Source organism: Xyrauchen texanus, chromosome 8 (genome assembly GCF_025860055.1).
Source record: "Xyrauchen texanus isolate HMW12.3.18 chromosome 8, RBS_HiC_50CHRs, whole genome shotgun sequence".
Taxonomy (NCBI): Eukaryota; Metazoa; Chordata; class Actinopteri; order Cypriniformes; family Catostomidae; genus Xyrauchen; species Xyrauchen texanus.
The window spans coordinates 18,237,896-18,250,881 of NC_068283.1; the positions used below are offsets into that span (position 1 = coordinate 18,237,896).

A 12,986-nucleotide genomic window follows, 5' to 3' on the forward strand; every position below is an offset into this window, starting at 1 on the left:
AATAAAATAATGATAAAATAATTTTTTCACTATCACAGTTTAACGTGCTTGTGTAGCTACTTTTCTATTTTTCGTCACTGATATATATATATATATATATATATATATATATATATATATATATATATTTCACGGCTAAATATACACTCGACGGCATAAAATGCTTGAGAAAAACATGCATCGGTCCAAACGTAACAGCCAGCGTTATCTGCAGCTCATTTGAAGTGAAGCGCATTTAACAATTTCTGGGGTCTTCTCTTGATCAACATCCACTTCAGACACTTGAATAACTTGAGAAACGATGAAAGTTAAAGGGTTCACAGGTTGGACAGTGCAGATTCAGTGGTTTTTTACCAGCAAATCAGGTTGCATGGAATTATAACCAGGGGGTTATTTTTACCATGTGTTTTATAGAAGGTAAAATAATCTACAGGATCATTTTTAATGGTGTGTGAACTTGCAGACTGTTAAAAATGACTGGCATTCTCACTGGATTAAAATCAGGGAGAAACTCTGGTAATTATTACCTTTTCCCATGTCCCCGTATAAAACAAAGTTCCAGCATCTATGATCCTCACAGGAACAGCAGAATATAAAGTATGTTAAAAGTTTAATTCCTTGTTATCCTTTATTTGAACTTCCTTGGACATTTCGGGAAATAACAGCCTACAGATGAGTTAAAGATAATTGGAAAATCTAATATACAAAATCAGTATTGAGATAAGTATTAAAGAAAATTGTGAATAATTTACCAATGGAAATAATTGCTAAATTATCTAAATTTCTCTTGAAATAAAGTAATGTTTCATTAATGTATTTTAAAGAAAAGATCAACTTAGTATATTGGATCCTTCACCTAACAGCAAGTTTCATCAAGAAACTTATTTCATAAGGATTTGGGCAAAGGACATTTACCAGTGGAAATTAATAATCAAACTACCTCTTTTTAACTGCATGTCTACAAATAAATAAATCAAATGTTAGTAGACGATAAGTATTTATTAATATATTTAATATAATATAATATAATATAATATAATATAATATAATATAATATAAAAAATATAATATATATTTCTATACTGTTAAAAGGTTGAGATTAAAAATAGCTGAACATTTGTATAACAATATATAACAATATATATTATAAATACATTTCTCCACCTTCAGAGAACAACAGAGTGTGGTTAATCATTACAACCAAGGTAATATGAATCGGGTAGATAGCTACCTCTTGTTGTTACTGTAAATAAGTGAAGTAATACAGACCAATTTTACCTCTTTTGTTTGTTGCATGTCTTAGCTGTTTGATAAAATTATATTTCACTTTCTCCTGCACATTTGTACTAGTGCTGAATAAAAATATAGTGAACTTCAAATGTACAACACACATTCTGTACCTAATTGTTTATATTACCAGTCTGGATTGCTTGAGTTAGCATGCCATCTTGCTTTAGTATTTTTATCAAAATTCTGGATAGTCTCATATGTATTACATTTGTAGACTACTGATGATTTGTCAGTGTCTTATTTATTATTTATTTTTTGTTTATTTTCAAGCAGACCACGTTACCTTCATGATAATACATTTGCATTGTTCCCCTTACTAAAATCAGTTTCTTTGTCTTGCATGTAATGCATGCGTGAAAGTTCAAAATAGAAAAGTGATCATTACACAAGTCATTTAACCTAAAATGTCAGTCTTTTTTTTCCTCACATTTTAAGTATTAACAATCACACACACACAAAAATAATAATACAGAGGCCTATAAAGTATTTTTGTCATTTCCTGTAGCTATTATTAATCATGTATTATTATATTAATTTACAAGACACTCCATTCATACATATACCAAAAAATACAAATAATTAACGGTTATGTTGACCTGTTTCATGTGACCTCACTGTGTGACCATGCTGGGGATCGAGTTATCTGGTCATGTATGTGTGCATGTGAATAATTGTACTTGTGTTTTCAGCAGATTCCTTCAATGTGAATTGCCAAGGAGCAAAGAAAAGACATTTTGCACATTAGTAAAAATGTAGACTATATGCTGTATATACTGTAGACACTGGTGGCCAAACATTTGGAATAATTTACAGATTTTACTGTTTCGGAAGGAAATTTGTACTTTAATTCACCAACGTGGCATTCGGCTGATCACAAAGTATAGTCAGAACATTACTGATGTAAAAAACAGCACCATCACTATTTAAAAAATAATTTTAGATTAAATCTAGAAAGTCCCCATTTCCAGCAGCCATCACTCCAACACCTTATCCTTGAGTAATCTTGCTAAATTGATAGAAAATCACTTTCCATTATATCAAACACAGTTAAAAGCTATTTGGTTCATTAAATGAAGCTTTACATTGTCTTTGTGTGAGTTGCCACAGTATGCAATAGACTGGCATGTCTTAAGGTCAATATTAGGTTAAAAATGGCAACAACAAAAAAACAACAAAAAAAACAGCTTTCTCTAGAAACTCATCAGTCAATCATTGTTTTGAGGAATGAAGGCTATACAATGCTTGAAATTGCCCCCCAAAAAACAGAGGATTTCATACAAAGGTGTACACTACAGTCTTGAAAGACAAAGGACAACTAGCTCTAACATGGACAGAAACAGATGTGGAAGATGTACAACTAAACAAGAGGATAAGTACATCAGAGTCTCTAGTTTGAGAAATAGATGCCTCACATGTCCTCAGCTGACAGCTTCATTGAATTCTACCTGCTCAACACCAGTTTCATGTACAACAGTAAAGAGAAGACTCAGGGGTGCAGGCCTTATGGGAAGAATTGCAAAGAAAAAGACACTTTTGAAACAGAAAAACAAAAAGAAATGTTTTGAGAGGGCAAAGAAACAACAGATAATTTGAAAAGAGTTTTATGGATCTTCACCCCATTGAGCATTTGTGGGATCAGCTAGACTGTAAGATGCGTGAAAAGTGTTTGACAAGACAGCCACATCTATAGCAAGTGCAAAGCTGTCATTGCTGCACGTGGAGGATTTTTTTATGAGAACTCTTTGAAGTAATTAAAAAAAAAAAACATCAAATTGTAATAGTAATGTTTCATGTTATTAATGTTCTGACTATATATTGTGATCAGCTGAATGCCACTTTGGTGAATAAAAGTACCAATTTCTTTCAATAAGAACAAAATCTGTACATTACTCCAAACTTTTGGCTGCCAGTGTGTGTGTGTGTGTATATATATATATATATATATATATATATATATATACTTCGTCACTGTCCGATGAATAAAACAAATCTCCACTTTTGGCAATTTTGACTTTTTACCATAGATGGAATGTACTGAATGACTTCTTCCTACTGTTTGAATTGTGCATCGAAATGAGCAATGAAAAGATGTTTAATCAGGCTGTTTAACAAGTATCTTTTTCCATGTTTCTGAAAGTTTTTCCATGCAAGAGAAAGATGGATTACATTGACGCTCGTTTGCTCTTCCTTGCATTCTCGGCTGTCATCCTTGAATTTTGCCACCTGAATTTCTCAACCCGTATTCAACAACCTGAATATTGAGACTTGAACTTCACGACTTAAAATATGTAGATGCTGTCAGAACTTGGTCCATGAGTCAGTTCTTGTGTTTGAGTGGCATTTGGTGTGTCCCACAGCTAATGGCATGGCCAGAGCATTCTCCAGAGAGTGTCATAGTCGTGACCATCACCCCTGATTATCACGGCACACGTCACGTCGGTTACATCAGCGGCCTGAGGAAGTTTACCTGGTACCTGACATCAGTGCTGTGTTTCACCACACCAGGGAATGGACCTCGAAGTGCCCCCAAACTGGTGCAAACTCACGAGGACCGTAAGTAATAGTCTTTTATCTTTCTTGGCTCACCAGTACAAACCCAAGGTTTGTTTTTATCTTTCTCTGAATCCCATTTCTTAATCAAATTTGTGCTCATAATCTTAAAGCCTAAATGGTTAATTTAAGCTCATTTGCATAGAACAAGGACCTTTTCCTCTCTGTGAACAAAACTGCATGTTAAATACACACAGTTAAGGGATTGATTAGCTGATTAACATCTATGTTCGTGAACATACATCTAAGATAACTGATTAACATCTAAGATTTTTTTGTTCTCCCCCAAAAAATGTAGTTAATTACTCACGTATTTAATGGAAAGGAGGAGACAAGAACTGGCTTGTCGATATAAATAATATTTTAATTATAAACTTAAACAGACAAAACACACACACACACAACGGACACATCCGTAAACGATCTCTCTCTCCCGCACAATCCTCCGCAGTCTGCCTTTTTCCCTCTCGGAGGCTTGATTATCCTGATAAGGGACCGGGTGTGTATAATCACGACCCGGCCCCGCCCTCCGCCCTGCCACACTCACCATGTGTCATTCTAACTCGTACGACATTCTCTCTTCTGCGGAACACAAAAGGAGATATTGTTAAGGATGTCCCATTCGCAATACAATAGCATTTGATATTGACTCACTTTGAAGCTTAAAAAGTACCCAAAATTGTCATAAAAGTATTGATGGCAAGTGTTCTGATGGCAATTTGTCACTTTGTATACGAAATTTAAATCGTTATTCACTCTTATATCAATCACTGATCAAAAAGAGCAAAGTTGACAGTTAAATATAGTTTAAAAAACACACAGATCAGTAAACAATAATTATACACCTCAATGTAGCTGATTATTGTGTTGTTAAAACAGAGTGCCATTCTTCAACATTCAATATTATAATATTGTGTTCAAATATAAAATGAAACATTATATGTCTAATTTTTTTTATCTTATTTCATTAGTTGTTAATATGTTTATATACTGGTACTTAATTGCAAACCAATTAAAATGTATCCTTGTGAGACAGAGGCTTTCAGATAATTAAGTATTACTGAATAGTTTGGAACAAAATGTTGTTTATTTTAATTACTGAGAAACACGAACCACAGCAATTTGCTGTTCCTTTGACATAAAATATTTTAATAAGCTGGTTGTAAGCTACAGTGCCACCAGCTTTTGGCCTTTACATCAAGTGGTTTGTGGATGATAAAATACCATATTACTTATAAAAGTCACATTAATTAAAGTACTGTTCAGACTTAAGCATAAATACTGCTCCACAGGTCAAGTGCATATAATTATATCAACATCTTAATGCTTCTGTGACATTACAATGAGAAATTAGGACGGAAATTTGAAATGTTCATCGAAAAAGAATGCCATCTTTGTTGGGACCTACCTCTTAATACAACAAAACAGCTTCATAAAGGGATTGAATGATGTTTTATTTCACATGTTTGGGTTGGTCTATAATCAGCTTAATTAGCTTACACTAAAAGTACCTTAATTAGGAACAACAGAAGTAAATGGGAGAACCACAACTTTGAAACAGAACAACAAACATGTTTGTCTGTGTTTAGTCCCAGGCCCTGTTGGCCATCTGAGCTTTACGGAGATCTTGGACACATCCCTGAGAGTGAGCTGGGAGGAACCTGTGGATAAGAATGGTATCATTACAGGTGAGTTTTGGCAACTTAATTCTTTTTGACACTTTTGATTAAATAGTTTATTGAGGACAGGACATGATGGGGAGACAAAACGGGAACAGGATCTGAAAATGTTGCAGATTTAAATTTGTATTGCACACATAAGCACTATGGCTGAATTTGTCCAAGCACCTGCAGTAACCACTAGGCCACACCATTGCTTTACACACACAGAAACATGTCAAATGCCTGCTTGGACATTATCTACTACCATCCCACTATAAAAACTTATTTTAAATGTCATACTTTCAGATATAAGCCAATATCTCTTCACAGTAATCAAGCAAATATACTACTTCAAATTTGTTTGCTCCGACTAATTTTTCAGTCAGAATGATTGATTGTTGATTTGATTTGTCTTTGCTCTTAAACGAAATCTAATCTGCCCCCCTCTGTTTAAATGTAGCTGAACGTTGCACTAGACGAAGCAGGTGAGCCCGTAAAGGAGCTCCATTTTCATTTGGCAACACTTTGAAGTTCATATAGCTTTATTCATGGATAAACTTCTATTTAACTCTTCATTGGGTTTTTGCACAAAGGCAATTATGGCATCGTTGTTTGCATCCAAATGGCAGAAACAATTTTCACTCCCTGTTGCACAGCTGTAAAAGGATGCTGTTGTAAATGTGTGCGTGCGTGCGTGAGGATATCTTTCTGCATGGCTCTGTGTGTGGGTGTGAATGTTTTAGCATTCCATGAATACTATTACTTCATATTGTGAAATCATTAACACCAAGAACAAAAAGCATAAACAGGTGAAATTAAAGAATAGTAACTGCAATCAATAGACCCATAAGCACCATTTGTCATTCCAGCATTTAAGATTTAAGATTTTTGCTGGGTGGTTCCACCCACTGTGAAATATTATTGGTCCAAAATCCCAGTCAACATAACTGCTTATCAAATTTTTAATAGTTTCACATTCATTGTTGACAGACAAGTTGCGTTGCTGAAAACGTATCGCCTGGTTAGGATGCAGTGTTAAATATATATAACACTCACCTAAAGGATTATTAGGAACACCTGTTCAATTTCTCATTAATGCAATTATCTAATCAACCAATCACATGGCAGTTGCTTCAATTCATTTAGGGGTGTGGTCCTGGTCAAGACAATCTCCTGAACTCCAAACTGAATGTCAGAATGGGAAAGAAAGGTGATTTAAGCAATTTTGAGCGTGGCATGGTTGTTGGTGCCAGACGGGCCGGTCTGAGTAATTCACAATCTGCTCAGTTACTGGGATTTTCACGCACAACCATTTCTAGGGTTTACAAAGACTGGTGTGAAAAGGGAAAAACATCCAGTATGCGGCAGTCCTGTGGGCGAAAATGCCTTGTTGATGCTAGAGGTCAGAGGAGAATGGGCCGACTGATTCAAGCTGATAGAAGAGCAACTTTGCCTGAAATAATCACTCGTTACAACCGAGGTATGCAGCAAAGCATTTGTGAAGCCACAACACGCACAACCTTGAGGCGGATGGGCTACAACAGCAGAAGACCCCACCGGGTACCACTCATCTCCACTACAAATAGGAAAAAGAGGCTACAATTTGCAAGAGCTCACCAAAATTGGACAGTTGAAGACTGGAAAAATGTTGCCTGGTCTGATGAGTCTCGATTTCTGTTGAGACATTCAGATGGTAGAGTCAGAATTTGGCGTAAACAGAATGAGAACATGGATCTATCATGCCTTGTTACCACTGTGCAGGCTGGTGGTGGTGGTGTAATGGTGTGGGGGATGTTTTCTTGGCACACTTTAGGCCCCTTAGTGCCAATTGGGCATCGTTTAAATGCCACAGCCTACCTGAGCATTGTTACTGACCATGTCCATCCCTTTATGGCCCTGGATGTGCATCCCACAAATCTCCATCAACTGCAAGATGCTATCCTATCAATATGGGCCAACATGTCTAAAGAATGCTTTCAGCACCTTGTTGAATCAACGCCACGTAGAATTAAGGCAGTTCTGAAGGCGAAAGGGGGTCAAACACAGTATTAGTATGGTGTTCCTAATAATCCTTTAGGTGAGTGTATATATACTTACCGTATTTGGGGGGGGGGGTGTTGGATGTGGTTAATTGTCATGAATTGTCATTATATCACACTGCAACAAATCTAAATGGTCCTAAAAAAAAAAGAGGCTTCATTGTCTACATACAAAATATGATTTCTTATTTGGTGCAATGTGAACTGGACCTGTTTTTGTGAGATACACTCTTGAAGTCTAAATATAGTGCAGAGAAATAATTAAATGAGGACTAATGAGGCAACACTAGATTGATACTGGACATAGATTAAACATACTGAGTTACAGAACAGCACTGGATGTAGATTGAGGACAGAGAGACGAATGAGATCAGACATACATTGGACTAAATAGCTCCTGTCTATATCAATGTACACAGCATTGTTGCTCTTTGAAAGTTGGCAATGCCTGTTCTCCAGCGAGCTCTCTCAGTGCAAAGCTTGATTTATGAGCCCCTCAATGGAAAAGGACATTCAGCGATTGGAAACAGTGCTGACTCTAGGAGAAAATACTCCCAATAAACAGCAAATTACACTGAATCTCTGCTGGCTATTAGTCTCAGTTAGATGCGGGTTAGGGGGCAGGGCCCAAGATCTAGACAACTCACTACAGCAGTTTCACACATTTTGCCCACCTTGTTTGCTAAAGACAGATTGTTTATTTCAAGTTCGAGACCTCAGAAAATATTCCTGTTGTTCTGGACAGGAGAGTTGTCATCCCAGCTTTGACTCGGGAGCAAGATGCTTCAAATTGGCCCATTCCCATGAGTTTTGAACCATTAGGGGTGTAGCACTCTGTTTTTTCCAGCAGAAATATCTAAATATCCTTAAAAAGAGGTACATTTACTTGACAATCCAAATTACATAAAATATTAGTCTTGTTTTTTGGAGAAATCAAACTAAATTTTGTCAGGTTTATGCTTAAAACAAGACCAAAAAACACAAAACTTTTTGCCAATGGGGTTAAAGAAATAAACATGTTTCCCTTGGAATTAAAAAGATAGTTCACCCTAAAATGAAAATTCTGTTACTATTTACTCTAACTAATGGAGATGAAAGGCAGTATGTTAGTCTCCATATAATGAAGTTAAATTGTGACTGAGATTAACATACTGCCTAACATCTAATTTTGTGTTCCACGGATTAAAGAAAGTCATAGATGTTTGGAGCAAATTGTAATTTTATGGTGAAATTTTTTTTGTAAATATCTTTTGTAGGGATGTGTAGAAATTTTGTACAAAAATCCTGAGTAAGAAAATCAAGAATAACGTTAGTTCAGGCAGGTCACGTGAGTCAAGCTTGCAATCAGGACATCTACCAGTACAGTTCAGTCTTCAATCAACCTTTAGGCCTACGAATTATATCATAAATACAACTGTAAATACAAACATAATAATAATGACTATTGAAAAATAAACCAAGACCTATATATAGTTTTAGTTTAACACAAATCTCATGTTTGTTTCTTATCAAATGACTACAACTCTTATCGTCATGGAAATAATTTGTTGCTCCACTATATTTTCAGAGTTTGGACATGAACTTTATTAGCACCTGCTGGTGGAATCTCCAAACTGCAAATGCAGGAACTGAATTTAGACTTTGTGCTGAAAACAGACCTGCTTTTGAATATGTCTTAGCACAATGACTTACTTCTCAGAAAAATAGCAAATTGCACGTTACACCACTTCATTAACATGCAATACACCCACAGTTTCCCACCCACTTGCGTTTTGCGCTGGCACGAAAATTACACTTTGAATTACTCTGGGTTCACACATCCTCTGTGAGTGTGCCATGAGCAAGGCGTGGTCGTGTTGGACATTCACATTGGCTGTGTCTCTTCCACGAGAAACAGCAGTGTCTCTGTGCAGAAATTAAAGTTATCTGTGGGGTCCTACACCAAATTTGTTCTTCAAAATAAGGTCATAATAAAAAGCTGAGGTTATTGCTGCTTCAGGGACAACAGCGACCAGTCACTTGCACTTCATCTTTATCAGCACGCTTGGTTGTGATTGGTTCATGTTTTGTCTAAACTGTACACCTATATAGACAGAATGGCAAAAGGTCCGGCAGTTTATTAATTCTTACATTTATTTTTTTATTGAGTTTACTTGGATGCAGACATATAAATTGTAGTGTACTATAGGTTCGGTTTGAATCATTTTGATTTGCTTTTGTGTCTTTTCTATAATCTCCTGATTATTTTAGTATTGTAATGCATCCATCCAGAGCCGCTGAGCTCAGCACGAGCAGTGCAGCTCAACGCAGAATCTATCCGCTTAATGGCAAGCCTGGGACACTTCTGGGATGCCTCACCTTGCAACTCATGCTTGCAATGTGAACGGTGTAATTATTAACATGGGCACCGAATCAAAAATGCGACGATCACGCCTCACTCATGCCCTGCTCACGGAGGATATGTGAACCCGGCGTTAGCATTCTCATGAAAATTGGAAAAGACCCAAAGCATGGCTGCATGGATGGGTGGGGAGTTTGCCCAGTACAGAACCATCCTGCCAACACAAAGATTATTCAATCGTCAGAAGCCAATAAAGGATTAATTAAACTATTCAAGTCAGTGTTCATTGGACGGAAGTGGTCCTGATTGAAAATATATATATTGTTTTTTAACTCAAATGACTTCTTTCAGTTAATGGGACTTGTGTTTTGCAGGTTACCTGCTGTCCTGGGAGGTGCAAGGGAAGAATCAGTCACGAGTGGCGCGCACCTTGACCAACACCACACTTGACTACAAGGTTACTGGCCTCACGTCCCTCACAACGTATACGCTGGAAGTAGCATCCATGACGGAGGCAGGCGTAGGATTAATAACTTCTTCCACCATCTCCTCTGGGGTGCCACCAGGTGCATACAAATGGTCCTCTATCTTAATGGTTCTCAATTGGGGGATTATGACTCAAAAATGGGTTGCAGGCCTATTCTTGTAAGGTTATGGAAAAAAAATGCTAAATGCAAATAAGTGCATGCAACTAACCGTATAATTGTGTATAGGTAGGATAACAAAATAAAAAGGCTAATAAACTTCTAAAAGGGAAGAAAATACTTCCCATATATTTTGTTGTTGACAAAGACATCCCAACAAACTCTATGGCATTTTGGCCCAAATTCACCTGTCACATGGTAGAAGCTAGCCAAATTAGGCAGATGCCAACATGGACTGGTTGTGTGACATGTCCTCATCCACAAGAAACATCTAATCCAAATTACATTAAATACTTGCAACGAGGATAAATGTGGTTTGTGCCAACAACAATGGGTTTGAACAGTAAATTAGAGCATGAAAGCACTGATCTAATAAATTTCAATGATTTTGCAAACATTTGAATGACAAATGTTAGTACTGTGTTGGGTCGCCACTTGATGTTGAAGGTTAAATCTGGGTCCTGAAGCAAAACCAGTTGAGAACAATCTCTTCCATACAAAAATTGTAAAGCCTGTATTACTTGAGTATGAAATGTGTATACAAGCCTTATAAAAATGAATGATGATCTTTTAAGCTGGCCTTTTCTGCTCAGAAACTGGAAAGTTGTTGCCTGTGTGCCGCCATAAATCAAATGTGGCTCTGAAGGAGAAATATTCATTTATACTAGCTTAAAGGCAGAATTTCTCTCGGTGAAAGAAGGCAAATGCTGAACTGGCTGAATGCCAAGCTGAAACCATAATGCCTGCTGATAAATTGCATATTGTGAGACATTAGGGAAACAGACATGTACATGTCTCTGTAGGGATTTCAAGCAGATGCAAGCCTATCGTCTGTTATTTGATTTAATTCCAGTGTAATTTGATCAAAGGTTTTTCGAACCAAATGAGACTTTTTATCTCGACACTTCAAAAGACCAGAAAATCTCCTTTTTTCATAAGTGCATTTTAGAACTGCACATTATTAGTAAAAAATATTCCAGGCTTGGTTTATAAATGTAGGCTGTTATTGGCAGACATGTGTCTTGATGTTTCGTGTTCATTGATTGTTGTGATGTGCAGACGTTGTTTAGAAGTAACATTTGCCTTATTTTGGTTTGTTGTGTGTCTGTCTTGATGTATTTATTTGCCTTTTAATGTAGAACTTCCTGGACCTCCATCAAATCTGGTAATTTCCAAGATCAGTCCTCGATCTGCTACTCTGAAGTTCCGAGCAGGGGATGATGGGAAGACTACTATCTCCAAGTGGATTGTTGAGGGTCAGGTGAGTCACTTTTCAGTTCTTCTCTATTGTGTCATAATCCGCCTACCAGTAGCCTAAAGCTATCTATCTATGCCGTACTCCCTTATGATATGAGTGTTCGCCAGTAAATTCAAACATTTTATTTAGACATAAACATTTTCAAGCAAAGTGCCTATGATAATTGGTGTTGGCTTTGTCAGTATTTGAGTTTTAAAGGAATGTTCCTTGTTCAGTACAAGTTAAGCTCAGTTGACAGTATTTGTGGGATAATTTTGATTACCACAAAAAATTATATCGTCTCATCCCGCTTTTTCTTTAAAAAAAAAGCACAAATTGAGGATACAGTGAGGCACTTACAATGGAAGTGAATGGGGCTAAATTCTGGAGGGTATAAAGGCAGAAATGTGAAGCTACTTACATTAATTCTTGTTAAAACTCGTGTATTATATGAGCTGTAAATTTGTTTAAAATGTCATTTTTACTGTCATTTTAGGGTTAAAGGTTTATAAAGATTACATCGTCTTGGGAACAAAGTTGTAAATTTGCCTATAACTTTACACAGAAAAGGTTTATAAGTGATTTTATCACACAAATATAATGTTTACATGCATATTGTTTATGTAGTTTGTCTATTCTTTTGAAACATTCACTTCCATTATAAGTGCCTCACTTATCCCAGATTTTTGCTTTTTTAACGTTATCAACACTGTCACAAATGCTGTCGATTGGGCTTAAATTGTACTGAACCCGGAACAATGCTTTATAAGGGATGATTCATCCAAAAATGAAAATTCTGTCAAAATATACTAACATTTTTTCAGTAAGGCATTAAAACCCAGTATAAAATGTTTTCTAATGCATAACATAAAACTAAATGTTTTAATGAATATTTCAGGCTGTTTATTCAATACAATTGTAGAGGATAGTTATTAAAATCTTATTAGACCCAAACGTGTAATAAAAGTAGCCCATCCGACTCATGCGTCAAGTCTCCTGGAGGCAGATGATAGGTTTTGGTGAGAAACAACCTGACATTTATGTCATTGTGTTTCATCTAGCCATTACTAAACAAAATAACAAAAGAAGATATTGTGTGTATGCCCCCTAATCCTCTTCAAACGGTGCTGTTTCTACACCGTAATGAAAGCCAAGTCTAATCAATCAGATAAAATGTTTTGTCGTTCAAAAAGTTGAGAAGTTATGCAATTAATGTTTTCGTGA

At 36.3% G+C, this 12,986-nt stretch overlaps 1 protein-coding gene across 4 annotated transcripts in view; it reads left to right on the forward strand.

The window, feature by feature from the left end:
- LOC127647329 (protein sidekick-1-like) overlaps positions 1-12,986 on the forward strand; it is a 474,624-nt gene that overhangs the window by 388,895 nt on the left and 72,743 nt on the right. For all 4 annotated transcript variants that reach the window (XM_052131502.1, XM_052131501.1, XM_052131503.1 and 1 more), the window contains exons 19-22: positions 3,648-3,843; positions 5,430-5,528; positions 10,256-10,447; positions 11,665-11,786. In XM_052131502.1, coding sequence (XP_051987462.1) covers positions 3,648-3,843; positions 5,430-5,528; positions 10,256-10,447; positions 11,665-11,786 — 609 coding nt within the window. The remainder of the gene's footprint in view (positions 1-3,647; positions 3,844-5,429; positions 5,529-10,255; positions 10,448-11,664; positions 11,787-12,986) is intronic.